General features: G+C 39.4%; 2 protein-coding genes across 3 annotated transcripts in view; both read right to left on the bottom strand.

The window, feature by feature from the left end:
- Nucleotides 1-16,041, bottom strand: part of LOC139945880 (receptor-type tyrosine-protein phosphatase mu-like) — a 57,391-nt gene extending 41,350 nt beyond the window's left edge. Inside the window, exons 1-3 of one of the 2 annotated variants that reach the window (XM_071943382.1) lie at nt 12,931-16,041; nt 4,298-4,636; nt 3,466-3,720 (exon numbers count right to left, since the gene is read on the bottom strand). In XM_071943382.1, the coding sequence (XP_071799483.1) occupies nt 3,466-3,720; nt 4,298-4,636; nt 12,931-13,012 (676 nt within the window). In that variant the 5' untranslated portion in view covers nt 13,013-16,041. Of the gene's footprint in view, nt 1-3,465; nt 3,721-4,297; nt 4,637-5,627; nt 5,887-12,930 lie in introns of those variants that run through there. The other variant, XM_071943383.1, reaches the window with a different exon arrangement.
- A 68-nt stretch (nt 16,042-16,109) lies between these two features.
- The window catches only part of LOC139946102 (PP2C-like domain-containing protein CG9801), a 37,196-nt gene continuing 29,626 nt past the window's right edge, over nt 16,110-23,679 (bottom strand). Inside the window, exons 5-8 of the mRNA XM_071943705.1 lie at nt 21,996-22,112; nt 21,405-21,595; nt 20,503-20,701; nt 16,110-19,635 (exon numbers count right to left, since the gene is read on the bottom strand). Coding sequence (XP_071799806.1) covers nt 18,890-19,635; nt 20,503-20,701; nt 21,405-21,595; nt 21,996-22,112 — 1,253 coding nt within the window. The 3' untranslated portion in view covers nt 16,110-18,889. The remainder of the gene's footprint in view (nt 19,636-20,502; nt 20,702-21,404; nt 21,596-21,995; nt 22,113-23,679) is intronic.

Genomic DNA, 23,679 nt, shown 5'->3' with positions numbered 1-23,679 from the left:
GGAAACAAACCAAACAACCATCCTCAGTTTCCCGTGTAATGCAGGACAGAATCTACCAGCGTCAAGTCCAGACGTTTCTCTTGGACATCCCCGTCTCCCAAACTTTTACTTCAGTTTTTTTATATGGTGTTTTCATGCACCAAGTATCACACTATTTTTATCAAGTAATATGCCTATATCAATTCTGGGGTAACTGATAAAAAGGCACCAGGGGAGAGCAGGTTTTGATTTGCGATTTTAGAGTACGATGCATTTTGTCCTCCGGTGAAGGAAGCTGATTCAACAGAGGGACTCATTTTCATCAAACAATGTTCGCCGTGTAAGACTGTGCAAGTCTCGCGCGCACCGGAGCGAGAAAACACGACAACTGAAGAACTTTATTTTGTTATGAATCAAATCTTGCTTTAATTGTTTCTTAATGCCGAATCTGAACAACAAAAATACCCTATAGAGCTTGTTGAAATTAGTTTTAGCTTTTTAAACAAATACACAATTATCGGTTAAAGTCTATTTATTGACAAAAGTAAAACTCTGGGACAAGGATGTTTGTTTGATCTTAAATTTTTTGAAAGCCCTTTTGTAAATCTACGCCCGAATGTGAAACTACTCAAAGCTGGTTTATACGCGGACGCACGATGGTCGCAAGGGCGTTAGACAAACGCGTGACGCAGTTTAAAGAGGAAGCCGACCGAAGCCGACGCCTAAAGGACCAATGAAGAGGCTTTTCACCCGCGCGACCAAAACAAGCGTCTGCGTAAGTTTCGTGATCGGAGATGGGCACAAATTCTTAATTTTTACCAAGTAACCTGACCTGAGGTCAAGTTTAAATATCGATTTTTCTTCGTTATTATGTTGACTTTATTTTTACTTTTTTATATGGTGTTAATTAGTATTACATTTTTAACAACATATATCATTTTTATTGTCGTAAACTACATTAAACTAAAGTAATGGACGAAACAAAATCTCCCCAACGTAAAACTCCATAAGGTTGGGACCACAATGGTCCCGGAAGATCAAATCCGCGCGAGACTTGCACAGTCTATTTGGGCAGAATATCCGACTGTGCGAAGTTCAATTTCATAGTGCTGCTCAACCCTCTCACACACTGTGGTGGAGAATAATAATATGCTAGCGAATGTGCTTACGGAATGGAAATAATTATTGACAGTCACTCAAACTTCGAAAAAAATAATCAAAGTTTGAGCGACTGTCAATAATTATTTCCATGTCTTCGTATTATAAGCGTTTGTCACAAAGTCGGAACGCTCACAAGTCATTCTCCACCTCCTTACGAATTCAAAGATCCTCGGTCAATTCATGCTGCTACGGCGGTATGCTAGCGAATGTGCTAACGAAATGAAATATTTGACAATCGCTCAAACTTCGCATCATTCGCCATGTCTTCGTAAGCGTTGGTAACAAGTTCGGAACGTTTACAAGTTTTTCCGTTCCCCACCTAAGATCGGTCAATAGAAAGCGCTTAGTGAATGTTGCGGGACGGTCATTTGCCGTCGATTTTCTAAAGCATTTTGGTAAGCCATTGGTTACGTTCGATAAAGCGTGCGTAAGCGTTGGCAACGTTCGTTAAATAAAAAATACACAATCTGCTTCTTGTGGTGATGCAGATCGGAGGGCCAGTTTCCACTGCAAGATTTGGCAAGCGGATAGTCAGTTTCCAGGCGGGCTTGGGTAAGTTACTTACGGGGATGCAATGGGAACATTTTGATAAGCTGGGTATGTTGATGGTTGCTTGTCTTATAACAGAGGTTATACATGTAGATAAATTATATGTGTGGGCGACTGCAACTGAGACGTGGCATTTGTCTCCCTAGCATATAATTAGTACAACTTTGAAAGGCTGAAACAGATTTGGTACAACAGTGCATAGGAGATTTATTCCCTGAAGAAAGTTGAGTCAAACGAGCTAGGGCACAATAAGAGGACATTTAGTACATAATTCGCCGAGAGGGGGCAGAACCTGCCACCCGGTGTTCTATCAGACTGAGCTAAACATACCAGCCCAATACCTAAGTATCAGGGGCCCAAGCAGAAATATTACAACCGTTATACTATAATTTACAAATCAATTTTTAAGTATATTTTAATCCTCATGTTGTTCTTCTGGGGATTTTTTTGTAAAATCTGTTTACTCTAATTTTTTGTATTTTTTTTAAGTAACGTTTTCCTTTTTCCCTTTTTTTTTTAGAACACAGGACCATAATGTAATACAGCTCTTGTGCTGATTGTTGTATCCTGCATAAAGATCTTTAAATAAAAAAATAAATAAAAAAATACACAATTATAGACAGGAATCACCTGATGGGGGAAGTTAAACGGCATTGAGGATATTTAGCTGCATTTTACACATACGCCAGCAAATACGTGAACGTGAACGTCAGAGAAAATTGTGTTGTCAAAATCACACGTTTAGAATACGTGAAGTTACAATTTTTCACGTCAGGTACTTACGTGACGTCATATACGTGAACAAGTAATAAGCCACAAAGGTGACGTTACCTAGAAACAACACAGTTTTCTGACGTCACGTTCACGTGTTTTCTCGCGTATGGTGCAGCTAAACCTCCCTATTATTATACATAGAAATAACTTTTAACAGTTTATTTTTTTGTGCGGGGGGGGGGGGGTTGGTGTACTCATTTTAGTGTAGGTCTACCATATTATTATACACATACGTTTGGTTATGACTCTAAAAATTAATGTCAGTACAAACGTACGTGGTAAGAAGTAAAAACAGCGCTTTGGCTAGTAAGTATAGGTTTTCTCGGTCAAATTCGGCAAATGAGCAGTCATTTTAATTTTCATGCGTTCGAATTAAAGCTGTTTTGCTTTTCCAGTTGTTACTGCGTTTCAAATTCAGAATTCGGCCATTCAATTTCGTTTTGGGTCGAGTCAAATTTCTTTAGCACTCTGTTCAATTTAGCGTATCGTCATTCTTTTCGTGACACACACGCCTCAAGAAGCGTCTCCGAATTTGAATGCTGCTTTGATGAATTGTTAAATTGAATGATTATTTTGTTAATTCGAATGACGCAACATTACACTTGACTCATCCCAAAACGAAATCGAATGACCCTTTTGAGTAGCATTCGATTTTGCGCGAAATAGAATAGCTTGGTGATTAAATTGGCTGCTCTTTTTTCCGAAATTGACCGAGAAAACCAATATAATGATTTCTATAGAAACATTTCACGTCGAAATACCATGTTATGGGAATAGATGTCGCCTTTCCCCCAATTTAATCAGATTGGGTATTAATGCAGGGATTGTTCTTCCAACGTGGACATTCGCTCCGGAGTTTCGGCAACTATCTCAAACACACGACCATTATGTATAGGATTGAAACAATCCAACGGTTATAAAAATACAAATGTAAACATTGCCTTTAATTACCGGCCACCAATTAACTTGTGTAATTAAGATTGATTAATTTGATGTATTTACCTCTGACAAGTAACCTCATGAGTGCCTGCCTGCCTTCACTGCGAAAACCAGCTTCATGAACCTCGTATGTTCCAGCATCTGTGTTACTTGCTCCCTCAATATCATAAATTAAGCTTCCTTGAAAGAGAGGGAAAGGAGGATTGCTACTATCCTGTCTCCAACGAGTACGGTTCCGTTGACCCTCAACAGTTACTGTTAGTCGTACCGAATCCCCTGAGTTTACCGTCTGGCTTATAGCAGTTGGTAGAAAGTCAGCTGATGAGAAACAGAGACAAGAATGTAGATACATTGGTTAATCCCCCAACAATGGATGAACACTTAAAGAAACTGACATTGTTGTATAATACTGAGACGGTTTCGTAAAACAATGTGCAATATTTAGTTACACAACGTTATTTTTGTTTGAATTCTCTTTTCCCTTTTTTTTATTATTAAAAAATAATTTTCAATAGATTTAAACAAATAATTTTTGGCATAAAAACTTCATTTGTAACGAGCGACGGAGAGCTGTTGATAGTATAAAACAATGTGGGAAGCGGCTCCCTCTGAACTAATGAAGTTTTTGAGAAAGGGGTAATTTCTCGCTCAAATAATGAAAGACTTCAGCTGAAGCCCTTTATTATGCATCTGAAAGCACACAAGTAATATTAATTTTGTGAAACAAGGGTACTTTCTTTCGTTATATTATTCTCTTGCAATTTAGATGACCAATTGAGCCACAATTTTCACAGATTTGTTATTTTATGCATCTATATAGTATTGGCATAAATGCACCAAGTGAGAATACTGTTCTTTGACAGCTATAACCAAACGTGTACAGTAGATTCAATACCTGTACTGCTCATAATAACAGTGCCAATATTATAAGTCGACTGTCCAGTCACTGTCGCTTGGCAACCATATACACCAATCCTAGAGATCCCGCCAGATGCCGGCATCTGTAGAACAGAGACTAAAACATCACCGTGCAGAGCAGTTGGGTCCTGAATGCTGCCGGTTGGTAGTCTTCGATCATTTCGGTTGGTAGTTCCAGTTGTGTAAGTGTATTGAGTACGCCTGATAGAAATACTTCCGGCCAAGTTGACAAAGAATCCAGCGATGAAGGTATCCTCCGCATCAAGTGGGACTCGTGGCTTAGTTACGCAGGTGAAATCGGCTACGGCAAACACACCTATGAAATAAACAAAATAGTAACAACAAATAAAGATTAAAATACTTATTATCAAACCGTCCCGTCAAACGGTGTTTTTGCCCCCTTAAAAACTTTTTTAAAATGATTGAAATGGTTATTCCTCCAATATCAGTTCCTACCTCCAGCTCCTCTGAGTTTCTGCATTCTACGTTTTCTTCCTTGTAGCCCTTTACCTAGAGTGGCTTTTAGCCTTGTTTTGGGCGAACTTGCATTAAAACAAAATTATAAAAATAAATGACCTAACCAACTTTAATGTGGGCCAACACATTGTCATGGAAATTAGCATAACATTATTTTGTACACGCGAGCAAACATTTGGTGTATACGCCCGAACTACACGCATTTTCCGTTTATACGTATACAGCCACTTAAAAATGATTGACGGAGGGACAAACCTTTTTTTTTGGGGGGGGGAGGTGGCTGATATTAAGCTAATTTTTAAGATTTAAGCTCGATATAGAGGTCGAATCTTTCGTAGGCAGGACTGAATATAAGAGGCGGAAGAGTGATAATGTGGTCAGTGAAATCATCACATGAGCACGTGCGTCAGCTGAGCCCATGCTAGAGCATTTTAGTTCTGTGAAAAAATTAGATGCGCCCGAGCCATAAATTACAGAATACAGGCATGATACGGAGGCAACGAAGGCGATTGCCTCCATGCCCCTGATGATTGCCTTAGTGCCCTTGAAATGCTCCACAGTACAAATTTAAAATTCCTGAGGAGAAAATGCCTTGACGGTGCCCTCAAAAACGAAGCATAGCAGCACTTTCAAAATCACCTATCCGCACCCGTGTGACCGAAAGAGAGTCGATTCATAATAATTTGTTTTACAGCGTCCACCACAACAACTTTACAATACAAACCAGGAAGTGTGCCATATAAAAGCATTGATTTGAACACCAACCAAACAATGTAACAGTAAACATATATACAACCAGTGGCTTTACATAAGATTACTGCAACTATTACCATGGTAATTCCAGAGTCCAAACCACAGACAGCCAAACTGCATGAGAACGTTGAGTGAACAAACTGCCATGTTGTCCAACCGAGACCATAGAGGGGAGACAGCTATGCTCCTTTGCCGATGGGGTGTGAAATCAAGAAATCAGCAAATTACCAATTCACTTCACTGTACCCCACAGTCCAAACGTAAAGTTATGCATGTATAATACAAGTTTTACCACGGTAATTCCAGAGTCCACACCACAGACAGCCCAATCTGCATGAGAGAGTTGAGTGAACCGCCATGGCGACTCGAATAGACACTATAGCTCTCTTTGCCGATGGGTAATATAAAACCATATGGGGTTAAATCAAAATTTCACTTCGCTGTACCCCACGTAGGCCAACATGTACCTATACATGTATCTAGCTGTGTACAGTAGGGCCCTACGCATAATTATTATTCCCATCATACAGGAAGGACAGTGGTAATTCTCTGTTGTAATTTGAGCAATAGGATTTAGGCACAGGAGTGTGACAGTTCGAAACTACGAATAAATGCGCACGGGTTGTGTGTTTTTGCCAAAACTAAACTCTGCGTTGGGATTCAGCGTATAAAGTGAAACCCACGTGCTCCCGCCGCCACAAGGATTTCCGGAGGCGGGCTCTGCGTCAATCGTTTATTGGCGATATTCAAGGTTATTTCTTATTTTATGTTTACAAAATATCCTGTACTGGGCTGAGACTTCCTGCTGGCTTTCCTCCAGTGTTTCGGGCCAATGTTTGTCACAACTCAATGAAAGAAAACTTTTGTTTTATTGTACTTTTTGGTTTAACTCTTTGGACAACACAATAGTTATAACTATTAGAGGTCGTCACGGATTTTTTTTTTTGATACTGTTATCAAAAAAGATGTGCCCTCGCTCCCCGACCTTGCTAATAATATTTAAAGAGTAAATATTTGAAAGTATATCAAGAACGTCATCATGGGGGTTGCAACGTAAGATTGTTATATCAACGTTGACTGTAAAGCCAGATTAGCTATGGTAGTCTATAAATAACGTTAATTGGAATGCATGTTGAAATACTGTAATGTAAAATTTCCAATTGTGACAGTTAGTGTATGCCAAAAAGGCCCTATGTACGAAATGTTGAAGGTCACCCATTGTGTATTCTGACTATGATTCCGAAATGGTTTAATAGGTTTCATAGCTGCATGCTGTACAAACTGAACAACTACCTTCAGCCATAGAGACTCTATGCTAGGACCCACAAGGAAATAAATACCACGGTCTCACTTGAAAAGGAAGGGAAATACCCGTCCCTTTATCTTCATTCATCTTCCGAATAATTGTGATGTCACTATGTAGGCCCCTAGTGGTGACCATGTTTATAAAATCAAAAAATATTTAAAACAAAACACTAATAATAGTAATAACAATGACTTTTATTAAGAAATATTAAGTATTGGTTTTATTCTTTTATAGGCCCTAACCATGGCCCGAGCCCTTCAGAGTCGATAAATAAATGAAGGAATATCAATCCCGAATGAACACCTCCGGCGGCAATCTTTTTCTTTTCCAAACGACATTGCAATGATTTGGTAACAGATTTTAATAATTTCGTTGTGACGTAATTTTGACGGAAAGAGCAAATTATGACGGAAAGGGGAACAGATATTGCAATTGGGGAAAAGAAATTCGCACCCCGGCGACGCATCAGCTGAGCCGGTCCCCATTTCAGGGTCAGGATTACTCAAGTCATCTCAACATTCATGCATTAAAGATGCTATGTCAGATTTTTTGCCCAAAACATTAAAAAATAGATTTTTTAGAGTGAATGGTATTTCAAAGAGTATCACCCGCTCTAACGAAAAAAGTTTAACTTTTACTTTTAATGTTCAGGCACCATGACAAAAATTTAAAACGTTTCTTATAAAACACATAAGAATTGGTCACGTGATATATTGTCGGGATCCCGACAAAAACTAATTTTGAGCACTTTATTTCACTGCTACTATAATAATTGGCGGACTTTTTCGAGCAATGGCTCAAATGAAAGCTTGTAACTTTCTCGACCCCCATCAAAATACCTTGAATTTTAAATCAAAATTGTTGGGTCAAATCGGCCAAAAATCTGACATAGCATCTTTAACCAGCAATCCAGGTCAGCAATGGCGTTTCTGGCTCAGATGCCATCAAGACTTTTGCGTATTATTAAATTTAAACATTGTCTGGTACAATGGCATGCTTCCTGAAACTATAATCGAGCAGTTGCGATATCATATGACTCTTGGATGGCTAGCTTTTCCGTATACGATGAACACCCAAACACAACTCTGAATGAAGGTGTTTCACACAATTATGGTGGGGTTTGCACATCTGGAGGTTGCTATATGCAAAGGCTTGCCCGAACTATAAGAACCATTTCATATTATACCAACTGTCTCTAGTCTGAGGAATTTAAAAGTTAAAAAGCATGGAGGAAGTAGTTTCCTTCATCCGTGTGGAAAAAGCATGTCATTGTACGCAGACAATATTCAAATCTAAACTGGCAAATAGATTGAACGCCACAAACAGAAACAGCAAACAGGGCCCAATTTCATAGAGCTGCACAAGCAAGACATTTGCTTAAGCACGAAAATAGCTTGCTTATTTTACACATGTTACTGGCAAAAATTTCATGCCATGTACATTGAATGTGACTAATATTTAGCTGTTGTTTACTTAGCACAACAATTGAGTGGAGTCTTAGCCGGCAATCTGATTTTACAACAAAGATTTTGTTGCTTAAGCAATTTTTTTTTGCTTAAGCAGCTCTATGAAATTGGGCCCTGTTCTCAAAAGTATGGTTACCCTTTGCATGCTGGTTCCTCATTGTCTCTAATAAACTGTTCACTTGAATCTGAAAGCTGAAGCTGTGGAACAAATACGAGTAGAACCCCCCCTCCCCCAACTCCACGTACCCCCCCCCTCCCCCCACTCCCCCCCTCCCCCTCCCCCCCCCCCCCCCCCAATCTCCACCTGAATTACTGGTGCACCAAAGTCTAAAATCAAAGTCGAAAGGTTCAGGTAATTGTGCGGCTTCAAAAATCACCACGATTGCTTTTACATCTGTGAGCGATGTTAGATTTGTTCCATGTTCTGACCATGAACTGACCGTATAAAGGCCAAGGGCACGTTCAACACGGCGGATATCCTTGCACTTGACCACGAATGATGAAGTGGTCCGAAGATCAGAAAGAACACAATCTACCTGGCAAGTAGTAGACACACGTTTCCGCAAAACAAGAATGTATATTGACACCCTCACCATGCAATGCCTCAAATTCCATGTAACGAGCCAGGGTGGTTTTTTACTCGCATCACAAAAATAATAAACTAAAATAGGTTTTCCCAGCCAATTTCAGCTAAAAAATCATCCAATTTCATTACCATGCATTCAAATTCAAGCATTTTCCCCTAATCCTCTCAAACTAGGGTTTCTTGTTAGCTCTTAATGCATTCAATTTCGCTTTCGTGCACACATGATTGCATTTTTATCGTTCAGATTCGCTTCAGTCATTCTATTTCATTTATAGGTATTCAAGACCACACTTTGACCAATCTTAAAGACTGTGGACACTATTGGTAATTGTCAAAGACTAGTCTTCACACTTGGTGTATCTCAACATATGCATAAAATAACTAACCTGTGAAAATTTGAGCTCAATCGGTCGTCCAAGTTGCGAGATAATACTAAAAGAAAAAAACACCCTTGTCACACTAAGTTGTGTGCGTTCAGATGATTGATTTCGAAACCTCAAGTTCTAAACTTGAGGTCTCGAAATCAAACTCGTGGAAAATTACTTCTTTCTCGAAAACTATGTCACTTCAGAGGGAGCCGTTTCTCACAATGTTTTAGACCATCAACCTCTCTCCATTACTCGTGACCAGTTAAGGTTTGATGATGATAATTTTTTGAGTACTTACCAATAGTGTCCACTGCCTTTAAGTTGAATTTACCTATTTGCAATTGATGCATTCAAATTAAGACACACCGAAGCGAACGTGATTTAGCTGCTAGTTTGAGTTTTCTTTTTCATTTATGTGCAACGAATGTCAACTTATTTGCATTCAAATTAAAGATGAGGTATGGCTGTATGAGTTATCTGGGAGTAACAGCTCCTTTACTAGCACAGCATGTTGTCCTTTAGATGTGTACCCATGTACTTAACATTATAATTTATTTACATCCTTATTTTGTATTTTCTTAGTTGAAACAATTGTTCCTTTTGCTTTGTTACCCTTCAACTTTACGCCTATATCCGATAACTAAATGAAAACTAAATCTTTTGCTTTGGCCTTTAGATTTTGTTGCACTGGTATTTATGTTGTTGTCTTTGTTTCTGCTAATGTCCGGAGCAGGTCAAACTAGAGGTTAACACGTTTTTTAATGAAACAAAAAGCTTAAAATTATAAGCGGTCGTTATAAAATTTAAAAACAAATTAATCTCAATGTTGTTTTGCTCTGTATACCGACCGCGGGCAGTTTTTTTCACTCAAAACCGTTTGGCTTAAAAGTCAAACCAGTGTATAAATGAGTTTTCCCTGAAAGTATCTGCCTTTATATATGCAGCAACGAATGAGTATAAGCAAATATTTTGAAAATAATTTCCCATTAATGAAATTGAATATTTTGACAAGCTCTTGCTGCAGGCTTTAACGAAATTGAATAAGTCTTGCGGCCTAATGAAATTGAAGCCAGGAGTTAAAACGAACGGATTTTTGTTGAAATTGACCTGGAAAACCTGTAACCAACACACACGCCCCAATGACGATGCTTTATACAGTAATGTATGCTGCCATGGAGGTATCGAAAGCTGCCATGGAGGTATCGAGAACCATGCAGGTAAAACGAACAAAAGGCCCGAAGCGCACTCTTTGTGCACTGCAACCGATCGATTCTGTAAAGCTATACGTGACCCTGTATTTGGGGATTCCCCATTTACTTCCCTCCTGAGAGGGAATTTGTTTTTGATGTGTGTGACCTATCGAAGCCGCGGGGGCAGACAACAAAGTTTCTCATTATAAGTCAACATTCAAAGTTGTGGTTTCATCGAAACTCGAGGAAGAATTATCGTGAGGTAGAAATGGGTGGTTCTCGACAAGAAGTTAACCTCAAAATAATATAACACTTTGAAATTCTTCTCACTTGGTGTATCTCAACATATGCATAAAATAACAAACCTGTGAAAATTTGAGCTCAATTGGTCGTCGATTGCGAGATAAATGACAGAAAAAACACCCTTGTCACACGAAAATGGGTGCTTTCAGATGCTTGATTTCGAAACCTCAAATTCTAATATGAGGTCTCGATATCAAATTTGTGGAATATTACTTCTGTCTCGAAAACTACGTTACTTCAGAGTGAATTCCGTTTCTCACAATGTTTTATACCAACCTCTCCCCATTACTCCCCATTACCGCCAAGGTTTTGCTGCTGTTTTTATTTTTTGTTTTTTATTTACCATGCAAGAGATCCACTGCCTTCAAAGCCCGAAAGGTGAAGAGACAGTAAAAGAAAAAAAAGAAAAAAAAAGTACAATAAAACGTGAAGTCCATTGAAATATTAACTTTTTCTGTATGATGCCTCCGTACTTATATTTTCTGCTTTGTAAAGGAACTTTGTTTATTGGCTACTTTCTTTATAAATCATTGTTATGGCTTTGTACTGTTTTCATGTAGTATGAAACAAGTTAGGAGTTTTAATTTGATTGAATTTTCATATTATGTATATAGAATACATCTAAAGACCAGTGACGACGAATCTTGGACACAAAACGTGATGTAAAGTAAAAAAAAGAAACGAAACCGTATAAATTAAAGAAAACTCGAATATGGAACGCTATCGGTAATAATCTCAGAATATTTCTGTGCATAACAGCATACTTGGTAATGAGAAATGGAGAGCTGTTGATAGTATAAAACATTGTGAGAAACGGCTCCCTCTGAAATGACGTAGTTTTTGAAAAAGAGATAATTTCTCACTCAAATAAAATATTCAACAGCCCTGAAGCCTTTTATTAAGGCATCTGAAAGCACACAATGTGTGCAAAGAAGTGTGTTTTTCTTTCATTGTTTTCTTGCACTTTCGATGATCAATTGATCCCAAACTTCAGGTTCGTTATTTAATGCATATGTTGGGACACACGAAGTGAGAATAACGGTCTCTGACAAAACCAAACATGTCCAGTGCCTTTATTAAAAAGGAAAGCTTTTTGGGGGAAAGGAAAGCTTTTTGGGGGGAGAAACGTCAATGTGTAAAAAACAATCGTTTTAGTAATTTCTCCCAGTGTGTGAAAAGGTTTTTTGTGAACAACAAAACCTTGTTCCCATCAAAAATAGTGGTTACTTCTGAACATCATTCAACATTTCAATCATCTATAGTTAACACACAACAAATGCCAATGCTCTGTGCGAAGAATAAATTCATACTAACTATAGACACTACTGCTTATCTTTAACCACGGGGTAGCAAGTTACTTGTTTTAATGGAGTGTATTTCCTGGTGTCTGCCGCTAATTACATCTTCAGTGACTCAAATAAGCCATTAATATTGTTTCTCTTGCTTTTTACGCAACCACATACGGTTGGATTCGTTATAACAAAAATCATTAAAGGTTACAAAATACAAAAACAACTTGAAACAAATTTCCAAGATAAAGCTGAGGCTAATTAAAAGCTGTGGACACTATTGGTAATTGTTAAAGACCAGTCTTCTCACTTGGTGTATCTCAACATATGCATACAAATTTGAGCTCAATTGGTCGTCGAAGTTGCGAGATAATAATGAAGAAGAAAAAAACACCCTCGTCGCACGAAGTTGTGTGCGTTTAAATGGTTGATTTCGAGACCTCAAATTCTAAACTTGAGGTATAGAAATCAAATTTCAGGAAAATTACTTCTCTCTCGAAATCTATGTCACTTCAGAGGGAGCCGTTTTTCACAATGTTTTATACCATCAACCTCTCCCCATTACTCCCCACCAAGTAAGGTGTTACGATAATAATTATTTTGAGTAGTTACCAATAGTGTCCACTGCCTTTAACAAAGTAAGCGTTAAATATCAAAGAATGGCCAGTAAACAGTTTACAAGATAAAATGTATACCAAACAGCAACATCCAAAGTATTATTAAAACTAACTTATTATTAATTGCTCTTTTTGCAAAGGAATACTATACACTCTATGCAACAGGCCTAAACCATAGAGTAAGGCCTAAACCTATAATAACCCAGGTTGGACTGCACTGACGTCCTACCAGGGCTAGCCACGCACCGAACTCACCCGAATAGCTACTTGAATAAACAATCACCGTTATGAGGAAGTAAGAGACGACCCGGTTCTTGCATGCAGCCAAAACCTCCATTATGAGACTTTCCAAATACTGTCCGAATAGTGTCAAGAACTTGATGATGATAATTCACATTCTCGTTCTTTCTGACCAAATGAAATTCGTATAATGGATGGAGAGACTCCCACGAAGGAGTGAACAACACGAAGTAAATTCCCGCGATAAGAAAATGAAACTGCCAAAGGAAACAAATGTCGTCTATACGTAGTGTACCAAGTCACAGGATGAATGGAGTTACTACACTACAGTTTGCATTTCCCTTTCTCCTTGGGTCCAACCCGGATGTACATGTAGTTACAATAAATATTCAGTGTGTGTGTATACCCGCGGAGTGCATAAACCCACTGTTCATTCGTCCGTGACACTTTCGTCAATTTACTCATATAGGTTGAAAGGCAGTGGACACTATAATTGGTAATAACTCAAAATATTTATAATCATAAAACCTTTCTTGATTACAAGTTATGGGAAGAGATGGATGGTATAAAACATTGTGAGAAACAGCTCCCTCTGAAGTGACGTAGTTTTCGAGAAAGAAGTAATTTTCCACGAATTTGATTTCGAGACCTCAAGTTTAGAATTTGAGGTCTCGAAATCAAGCATCAGAAAGCACACAACTTCATGTGACAAGGATGTTTTTCCTTTAATTATTATCTTACAAATTCGACGACCGATTGAGCTCAAATTTTGCACAGGTTTGTTATTTTATGAATATGTTGAGATACAGCAAGTGAGAAGACTGGTCTTTGACAATTACCAATAGTGTCCACTGTCTTTAAGCCTTTTTGTCAGTGTTGTCTAGTTTCAGATGGTTTCAGGTGATGCAATACAAAAATTACCCGATTTGCGTGAAAGGTGGTGCGCATAATACGAATATATTACCCGTGTGTGGGTGTACTCGGATTTGATAGGAAGCCCATAAAAGAGCAAGGAACATGCACGGGTCCGGACTAATTCACTGTATTGAGGGCAACAAAATATCTGGGAGAACAGATCCACCTGCCACACCGGCATGTCGTGAGGAGCATTGACAGGAGCAGCATTGATGATAATACACTCTATGAACATAATTATTATAGTCAGTCAACTTTCTTGTTAAAACGTTTTTCTTTCCCCACTCCGAGATGTACGTTTTCCCAACGATTACCCTTGCCCTGTTAAAAACCTTCCATATATGCCTCCCACAGACCATGGAGGAAGAACCATGGAGGAATAAATTCCTCCATGGAAGAACTAAGCCCCTGATACGGATGATTGATTCTACCTCCATGAGTGATGGTATCGAACTAGACTGACAAGGTCATGGCCACTGGGGCTAGTGTTAATGTTACCCACAGCGAAGTTCCTGCTAGAGCTGAATTCCTACCTTCAGCTCCACCGAGTTTCTGCATTTCTACGTTTTCTTCCTTGTAGCCCTTTACCTAGAGTGGCTTTTAGCCTTGTTTTGGGCAAACTTGCATAAAATAAAAAAAAACTTGGGCAATAGACCTTGGTGCAGCCATCTTGAATACCCCCATTAATATCAATGTTGCCAAACCGAGGCTGGAATAACTTAATAGTCTGGTTACTATTTGCAAAATGATTATTAGCATTCGTTATTGCTCTAAGACCAAAAATGAGGCAGCATGATAAAGGTCTATTGCAATGAGGTTTCCAACTTAACCAGTGCATCCATATCTTGGCATGTAATTATTGGTGGTGTCCGCCATTTGGGTTGTTACGGTAGAATTGTCCGTATACCTATATTCTACAGTGCACTCTATATAGTGTCCACCATTTCTCAAAAAGTATTTAAAAAATAACATTATAGGGAAGGAGTAACATAATATTATTTTATTTAAACAAACAAAAAACTGCAATATAAGAACGTACGGAACTGTTAATGTAGTTTAATAGTTTCCTTGATGTTGATGCAAGGTTTCAAATTACATATAGCACAATCACGCTTCGATAAAAACAGCATAGGCCCTGTTGAATCGTTATGTTAAAGCCACTGGACACTACTGGTAATTGCCCAAACTGTTGTTAGCATAAAAACTTATTTGGAAACTAGCAATTGTGAGATGTTGATAAGTAAAACATTTTGAGAAACGACTCCCTCTGAAGTATAGTTTTCGAGGAGGAAGTAATTATTCACTAAAATTATCAAAGACTGCATCTGAAGCACATAAAGTAATGCAACGGGTATGTTTTTCCTTTCATTATTATTTTGCAATTTCGATGACCAATTGAGCCCAAATTTTCATGTGTTGTGATACACCAAGAGAGAATACTGGTATTTTTCAATTTACCAAACATGCCAGTGCCTTTAACGAGCCATTCTATAATCCTATGGAAAAATAAAACCTTAACTTAAAAAAAAATAATAACATTCAGATCGTGACTAGACAGTGTTACATTGTAGGTCTATTACATTGTAGGTCTATTAAATTTAAGACTTCCTGAAATCAATACCAAACATCCTCCTCTTATAATACGAGATTTTGTAAAGGTTTATAAAAGATATAATTTACTTATTAATAACATCCCAATCCCAACATTCAATCTTCACTTCAGATTTACCCATGGCTTCGCTACGGCTATGGCTAGATCACTGCAAACGCATAAGCATATCTTTCAACGTTGCATCTGCAGCCGCAGTCGTAGCCGAAATCATTTCACTCGGTGACGATCTTACAACATATAATTTCTTCCTGTGTGTTGCAATAATATAAGCGAGATAAACATTACAACTTATTCCAGATAACGAATGCCCCTTTGTAATATAGGTTTTCTCGGTCAATTTCGGAAAAAGAGCAGCCAAGTTAAAGGAACACATTGCCTTGGATCGGTCGAGTTGGTCTTTGGAAGCGTTTGTAACCGTTTTTTATAAAATGCATTTGGCTGGAAAGATGTTGTAAAAGTAGACTACAATGATGCACACAAACATGCCTCGAAATTGCGTGGTTTTCCCTTTACCTTGTCGACTAACACGTCGGCCATTTATGGGGTCAAAATTTTGACTCCCATAAATGGCCGACCGTGTTAGTTCCCACAGTAGAAGGAAAACCACGCAATTTCGAGACAAACTTGTGTGGATCATTGTATTCTACTTTTAAAACATCTTTCCAACCATATGCATTATATAAAAAAAACGGTTACAAACGCTTTTGTTTTGACCAACTCGTCCGATCCAAGGCAACGTGTTCCTTTAACCACCAAGCTGTTCTATTTCGCGCAAAATCGAATGCTACTCAAAAGGGTCATTCGATTTCGTTTTGGGATAAGTCAAATGTAATATTGCGTCATTCGAACGAACAAAATAATCATTCAATTTAACAATTCATCAAAGCAGCATTCAATTTCGCAGACGATTCTTGAGGCGTGTGTGTCACGAAAAAGAATGACGTTACGCTAATTGAACAGGGTGCTTAAGGAATTTGACTCGACCCAAAACGAAATTGAATGGCCGAATTCTGAATTTGAAACGCAGTAACAACTGGAAAAGCAAAACAGCTTTAATTCGAACGCATGAAAATTAAATTGACTGCTCATTTGCCGAATTTGACCGAGAAAACCTATACTTAAAGGTGTTTTATAGGCTTAAAGGCACTGTACACTATTAGTAATTACTCAAAATAATTGTTAGCAAAACAAAATTACTTGGTAATGAGCAATGGAGAGCTGTTGATAGTATAAAACATTGTGAGAAACGGCTCCCCCTGAAGCAACGTGTATAGTTTTCGAAAAAGAAGTAATTTCTAACTAAAATAATTTTGAATTGAATTCGAGACCTCAGCTCGATTTCAAGCAAAGCACACAACTTGTGCGACAATGGTGTTTTTCTTCCATTATTCTCTCGCATCTTCGACAACCAAATGAGTCAAAATGTTCAATTTTTTTTATTTTTTTATTTCATGCATGGTGTCCAGTGCCTCTAGAAGCTTTCAGCAAAGTTAACGAAAGTCATTAAAATTAATACTTATAGACGATGTATCCTATGGTTACATTCAAACCGCCCTCTGTTGACAAAACACTATATACGTCAAGTTTCGCCGGGCACTGAGTTGCGTAGTCATAGTAAGATTGCGTACACTTTCTAGCTGGCTGCCAAAACACAAAGGTTTTGCCCGGCGGTATGCGCACGAATCATATTGAGATTTTTGTGTGACGTCAGAAGTCACATCGTCTATAGTTGAACCTACACTCAGCCAATGACTTGTCATATCTTATATTAATTGTGCACTCGATTAGCTGCCCCGGGTTGACCCGGGTCTGAGCCCAGTGCGTTTGAATATCTTCGACGTCATTGTTGTGACTCACCCGGGGCAGACCAAGTAGACCCTGCTTGTGGGGCAGGCAGTACTCTGACTAAGGTGCATGACATCACGACAAAAAACCTTCCTATTGCCACTAATTTGTTTGTATTTCGGGACATTTTCAGGAAGTTTGACACCCGTTTTAACCTCAAACAGCAACTATGATAAGTGAGATGTTTGTTAATCAAACGCGCGTTATCTGTTGTATAGACATGGGATTGTAAAATAATTAAGCGTTGCAGTTTTTACTTTCAGAATAATTATCTTATACGATCTTGTTGTGAATCTGCAAAAGCTACAATGAAAGTAGTTTCGGTTGGCTGTCCCAATTGGTGTGAATGCTGGACAAGTTGACTTTCAGTCGGCCCATGTCAGGGGGCTCACCTGGAAGAGTACACCATGGTCGACCCGGGGAAGCTAATCAATTGAACCAGTGCGGGGTTGGACCCGATATTTAAAAAAACGTATAGATTGACTTTAAGCTGAGAATACTGGTAGGACATAGTGTCACACAAAAAATACTAATTCACACTACCCATCTTGGTGATTATAAGCAATTATGTTTAAGTGGCTCTAGTTTCATGGCTGCAAGCGCAAAATGTCTGCGTGGTTTAACACGGCCGGTGTCAGATGCAATTGTGTCCGCCATGCAATACTGTCCGCTCCGGACACTTTTGCATATGCAATCGTGTCCGGGGCTATAAGAACCGTCCGGTAAACATGTACATGACTGTACATGTATGTGCGTGCGTAAGCGAGCGTGCATGGACGGAACCCACGTATATGCAGCATGAATATTCACGTATTTTATGATTGCAGCGAATACCCAACGGCCGAACGTTTCCCATTTCATTCATGATATGCACTTTGTAGCTTGTAAAAAAAGGCGAACGTGTTCCGTCGACCAAGGGCGTTTAGTTTACTGCAAGGACGGTTTTGCACTGGGACGGACACAACTGCATATGCAAATGTGTCCGGGCGGACACAATTGCATCATGCAGCAGCATCCGGGCGGACACGATTGCATATGCAAAACCGTCCGGCGGACATTATTGCATATGCAATAATGTCCTCAGGATAGTACTGCATATAGGACATAATTGCGACACCGGCAGTCTGGTGATTCTGAACTGCTGATGCATTTAGACCACACGCAGCGGCCATGAATTGGGACATAGTGTGAATGTGAAGTGTTTCAACATAAATATTGTGTTTCGCCCAACATGTCATGTATTTAATGTAACGTCACGCGACGTACGTTAAAGATACAGCTTTACAAGGAGCAGCAGGTTTCGTTCACAAACGTGACTATTTGTGACGTCACTTTACCATCAAACACGTCACGCGACGTTACTTTAAAGATACAGCTTTACTGGGAACAGCTATTATGTTTCGCAAAACGACCACACTTTTGTTGTTGTATTTTTTTTTAAGCGAACTGAGGCCATGTTTAACACACCTGAACCTTTTTTGTTCAACTCCTCAGTTTCAACAGGTATACACCCATTATTACAATAATCACTGTCAAAGTTTAGAATGCTAAGTTATAATGAAACCATTTAACACGGCTTTTTGGGTCAACTGAGAACTTGTTTCAATCCATGAGGGAAAATAAGCCCCCACTCTGTGGATTTCCCCCATGTAGATCGAATTGATTCGAAGGGATATGCTGCATAAAGTCTCCCTCAACCATCATTTCTATGCTCCTTCTCGAAGCCTGTGGTTGTCCTTCAGACTCGGGTGAACTTGGGTGTCCCACCACGTATGCCACTACCGTGGCGTGGTCCAACTTGCCGGGGAGGTTTCTGGAGAGTCGATAGAGGGCTTCCTTCCCGGTCGTCACGGTGCTCGAGTCCAGTTTCTCACTTTCACACGCACCCACGATACGATTTGTCGCTTCGTGGGCATTGCGTTTTTGCTCGGTTAACTTCACTACGTGGTCTAGTAGTTTAGAGCAGAGATTGGAGGCGGAAAATGGGTCCTCGCTTGGGATGATCGAGTCACGGATGATTACCTCCATCGATTGCGTCATCCCAGCTTGCCTCTCCATGGGTGAGATAGCAGGCATCGACCAGGATCCAGCCTCCCAAAGGTCCTCACCAAAGATCGACTCGGCTCTGCTCTTCCTCGATTTGAAGTCGGTGTTTGCCACTGCCTTCCGCGCTATGACAGGGTCAAAGTTATCAGATACCCCATCTGATGTGAGGAATACAATGTCGCCCTCTTCGGCGGTTGTGTAGGAAAAGGTGAGGTTGGTCAGGTCTGGTTCCTCGCCAACGCAAGGCCCGAGGGCACCGTCACAGAACCTAATATTCCGGTGGGTGTTGTACTCCCTTGACGCTGTTTAGAAATAATTACAAAACACGTCACAACCAAAAGATTTTTGAATCTTTCGACTTTTAAAAAAGTTTAAAACTTTGACGCACCAGCCAAAAAGTGTTTGAAACTTGTGACAACCAACATGATAACATGGCTTAAAGGCAGTGGACACTATTGGTAATTACTCAAAATAATTATCAGCATAAAACCTTACTTGGTAACGAGTAATGGGGAGAGGTTGATGGTATAAAACATTGTGAGAAGCGGCTCCCTCTGAAGTGCCATAGTTTTCGAGCAAGAAGAAATTTTCCACGAATTTGATTTCGAGACCTCAGATTTAGAATTTGAGGTCTCGAAATCAACCATCTAAACGCACACAACTTCGTGTGACAAGGGTGTATTTTTTTCTTTCATTATTTTCTCGCAAGTTCGATGACCGATTGAGCTCAAATTTTCACAGGTTTGTTATTTTATGCATTTGTTGAGATACACCAACTATGAAGGCTAGTCTTTGACAATTACCAATAGTGTCCAGTCTCTTTATTAGGCTACTTCTGAGAAGGAGCACATCCACAATTAAATAATACAACAAACAATATGATTACAAAACAGCGTGCGGTTTTTGCTAAAATTAAAAACTCCCGGGTTAAGATGAATTCTTATAATTTTATTTTATGACCCTCTTGCAGCAACGTCACACGCGACCCGTTTTCCATTTTGGGAGTCAAGTCGTAGTAAAAATGGACCAGCATGCACAGTGTATGGTCTACTATAGACCCCAAACCAAGGTCGTTTGTAGTATGGATTAAGACCCGCGATCTATGACACCTGGTGAGTCTTGGCTAATTGTTAAATACAAAAACAAATTCTCAACAACTTTTTACTCACCGATTGTAACTTCCTTGACCCCGTGTTTTTGACTGCGGATGAAAGCCAGGCTGTCTCCAACACTGATTACACATACGGCCTTTTGGGATTTGGTGTCCTCTGATATAATATCAGCAACTACGGCAAGACATAGCGTTGTCAGGCAACCATTTTGAGATAAAATGCATTCTTGGGCTCGGTCCAACGATTCCCTCATGCACTGAAATAAATTATGATGAATTGGTCAGAAAAATGTTTCAGCTGTGGGCATACGAGAGCTAAATTGTGGACAGTTTTATTGTTTTACGAAAAACATATGTTTTTATACGGGAACAGTTTGAAAAAAGGGACCTTAGGACAACAGTGCGGAAAGCCCACCATGTCGCTCTAAGAATGACTGTGCTTGAACAGACAATATTAGCAGGATGGGAGAGGGTGGCATGGTGGTGCTGAACGGGAGGAACAATGGCGGTGACTTAGCGTTTAAAAAAACAGCGACGTGTAATGGGAATCAGGGTGGCATGATGCTGAACGTGACGAACACTGACGGTGACTTAGCGTTTAAAATCATTAAAACAGCAACTGGGATAATGGGAACCAGAACAACCATTATTGACCGAATAAGTGTAAGCTAAATCATGGAGGAAGGGAAAGACCGCCATGGCTGAATACCTGGTCATCATACACCATCTCAAATAGAATTGCTTTATATGCTCACAATTTAGCATTATTATATTATTCTATAGGAAATCTAGAGCAACCAGGACTGTGAGTAGAAGAAAGATACGGGCTGATTAAAAGCAGTCTGCTGAGGTGCCACTGTCCCATTCGTCACCGGTCACTCAGTGACAGCGACGACGACGACTGACTGTCAGTACGAATATTAACATCTTCACCCATCGGTGCCTCGCTCTTTTTCTCACCTTAAAGACATCTATTGTGGTGAACGACGTCTTCTTTGCCCGAAGTGTTACCCACATGTATTCCATGGAACCCTTGACGGCACATCTTGCTGCCGTCCGGGCTCCTTGTCCCCACCCAACCCCGTCAGCCAGAGCCATGATGCAACTATTCGAGGTTGTACGGATTGCAAAGACGTCTGCAATAGGCTCACCTGTGGATGAGGAAGAGTGTCAAACTATTAAACCATAGATCAATAAGTTTATTGCTCTATACACTTGGCTCAAAAGACTGAAACCGCAGATTTGTTTTGTCTGCGTGAGAGCCAAACCGAACAGTGGGTCCTGTAGCTCTATGGTTCGACCATGGTCTCCATGGTTCAACAGAGACAAACCGAAATCAAAATTTAATGAAGTCTAGCATTGTAGCCCTGCAAGTTTACCAATCCTCCCCCAACAAAAACTATTGTTGACCCCCCCCCCTCGCTGTAATGGTTACACTTTAAAATAATTACCAGTATTCGAGTACTGTTAATGAAGGCTTCGACACAATAAATTATAAATGTTTTTAAACGGATGAATTAAAACAATAGACAGTTGAACGACGTGAATTACCTGTGCACTTTCCACTGTCTTTATCCACATATTCATAAAGAGACAATGACATTCCATACGCTTTGTTGTTTCTGGTTTTCCATCTAGCCGCAAGGCCATTGTGTTGGTGGTCCACTCCTATTAAAGTACAACAAAAATACGACTTTCTGTATAGTTTGCTTATCATGGATTACTGGCATTCGAATTTGTTACCGAGGCCAAAATTGCATGCAATAAGCCATTTTTAGGTACGGTGGAAACAGTTATTTGAAAAACAGGCTATGTTTGAGCACATTTTGTGTGCAGACATCCAATTCCAAACCAAAACAGTGTATATTCATATAGTGTCCACCATGACATCAAAAAGCCTAACCAACTATAATCTTTAGAAAAGTATAAAGTTATAAACCACAAGGGAAACTGGTGGTAGGTAATTTTTTGAAATAAAATTGTTTGGGGTTGAACAAAACTCACAGCTGGCTATGAACCGACGACCTCGTAATACGTGTTGAACAGCGCCAAATTTACTGGAGTGGGATTTGAACCAACGACTTCATTGGTTTGTTTAATGTTAATGTTAAATCCAACATGCAAGACAAGGAATATCGTTTAAGACACAAAACACGAAACAGTTACGTACTGATTCTCTGCTTCAAAATTGTATAATATACTTCAAAATTGTATAATATACTATTAATATATATTATATAAAAAATAGGTCACTACCACTGAACAATTTTGACATCAAAATTATCCCTTTAAAAGTAATAATAATAATAATAATAATAATAATAATAAGACTTGTAATGCGCACATATCCACCCTGCTGGGTGTTCAAGGCGCAGTAAAACCAAAAACAAAACAAAAACAAAACACAACACAAAGAAAAACAGACACAACAAAATTAGTCGTTGAAAACCTGTGACATAAGATAAGTTTTGAGAAAAGACTTGAATTTTGCGGTACAAACACAAGATCGGAGATTAAGTGGTAGAGAGTTCCAGATGCGTGGCGCGGCTGAAGAAAAAGACCTGTCACCCCATGAGTGTCGAGACTTGGGTTCAATGAGGAGAAGCATGGAACTTGATCGAAGATTCCTTGATGGAGTGTAAACTTGAAGCAGTTCAGAAATATAGTGGGGAGCCTTGCCATTTAGAGCTTTGTGGACAATGAGCATCAGCTTGAAGATGATTCGTTGAGAGATAGGGAGCCAGTGTAGTTGTTTCAGAATGGGGGTGATAGAACAGGATTTTCTAGACAGTGTCACAATGCGGGCAGCAGTATTTTGGAGCCGTTGAAAGCGGGAAATCTGGTTGTTTGGAAGACTGTATAGAAGAGCATTGCCGTTGTCAAGACGAGAAGTAACAAATGCGTGAATGACCTTTTCAGTGGCACTTTTGTCCAAGTACTTGCGAATCTTACCTATATTCCTGATGTGATATGATGATAAACGAACAATATTGTTGATGTGTGGCTGAAGTGTCATCGATGAATCAAAAATAACCCCCAAGTTCCGAGCTTTCAGCGAGGGAGCTATCCGAGCATCACCGATGGAGATGTATGGCACTGAAACCTTAGTTAACTGTTGACGTGACCCAAATAAAAGGAACTCTGTCTTATCATCATTTAACTTCAGGAAGTTTTGTTGTGTCCAACGTCGAATCTCTTGGATGCATTTCTCAAGTCTTGCAATAGATGCATTGGC

Source organism: Asterias amurensis, chromosome 13, assembly GCF_032118995.1.
Source record: "Asterias amurensis chromosome 13, ASM3211899v1".
Taxonomy (NCBI): Eukaryota; Metazoa; Echinodermata; class Asteroidea; order Forcipulatida; family Asteriidae; genus Asterias; species Asterias amurensis.
This window is presented reverse-complemented; position numbering and strand designations above follow the sequence as displayed.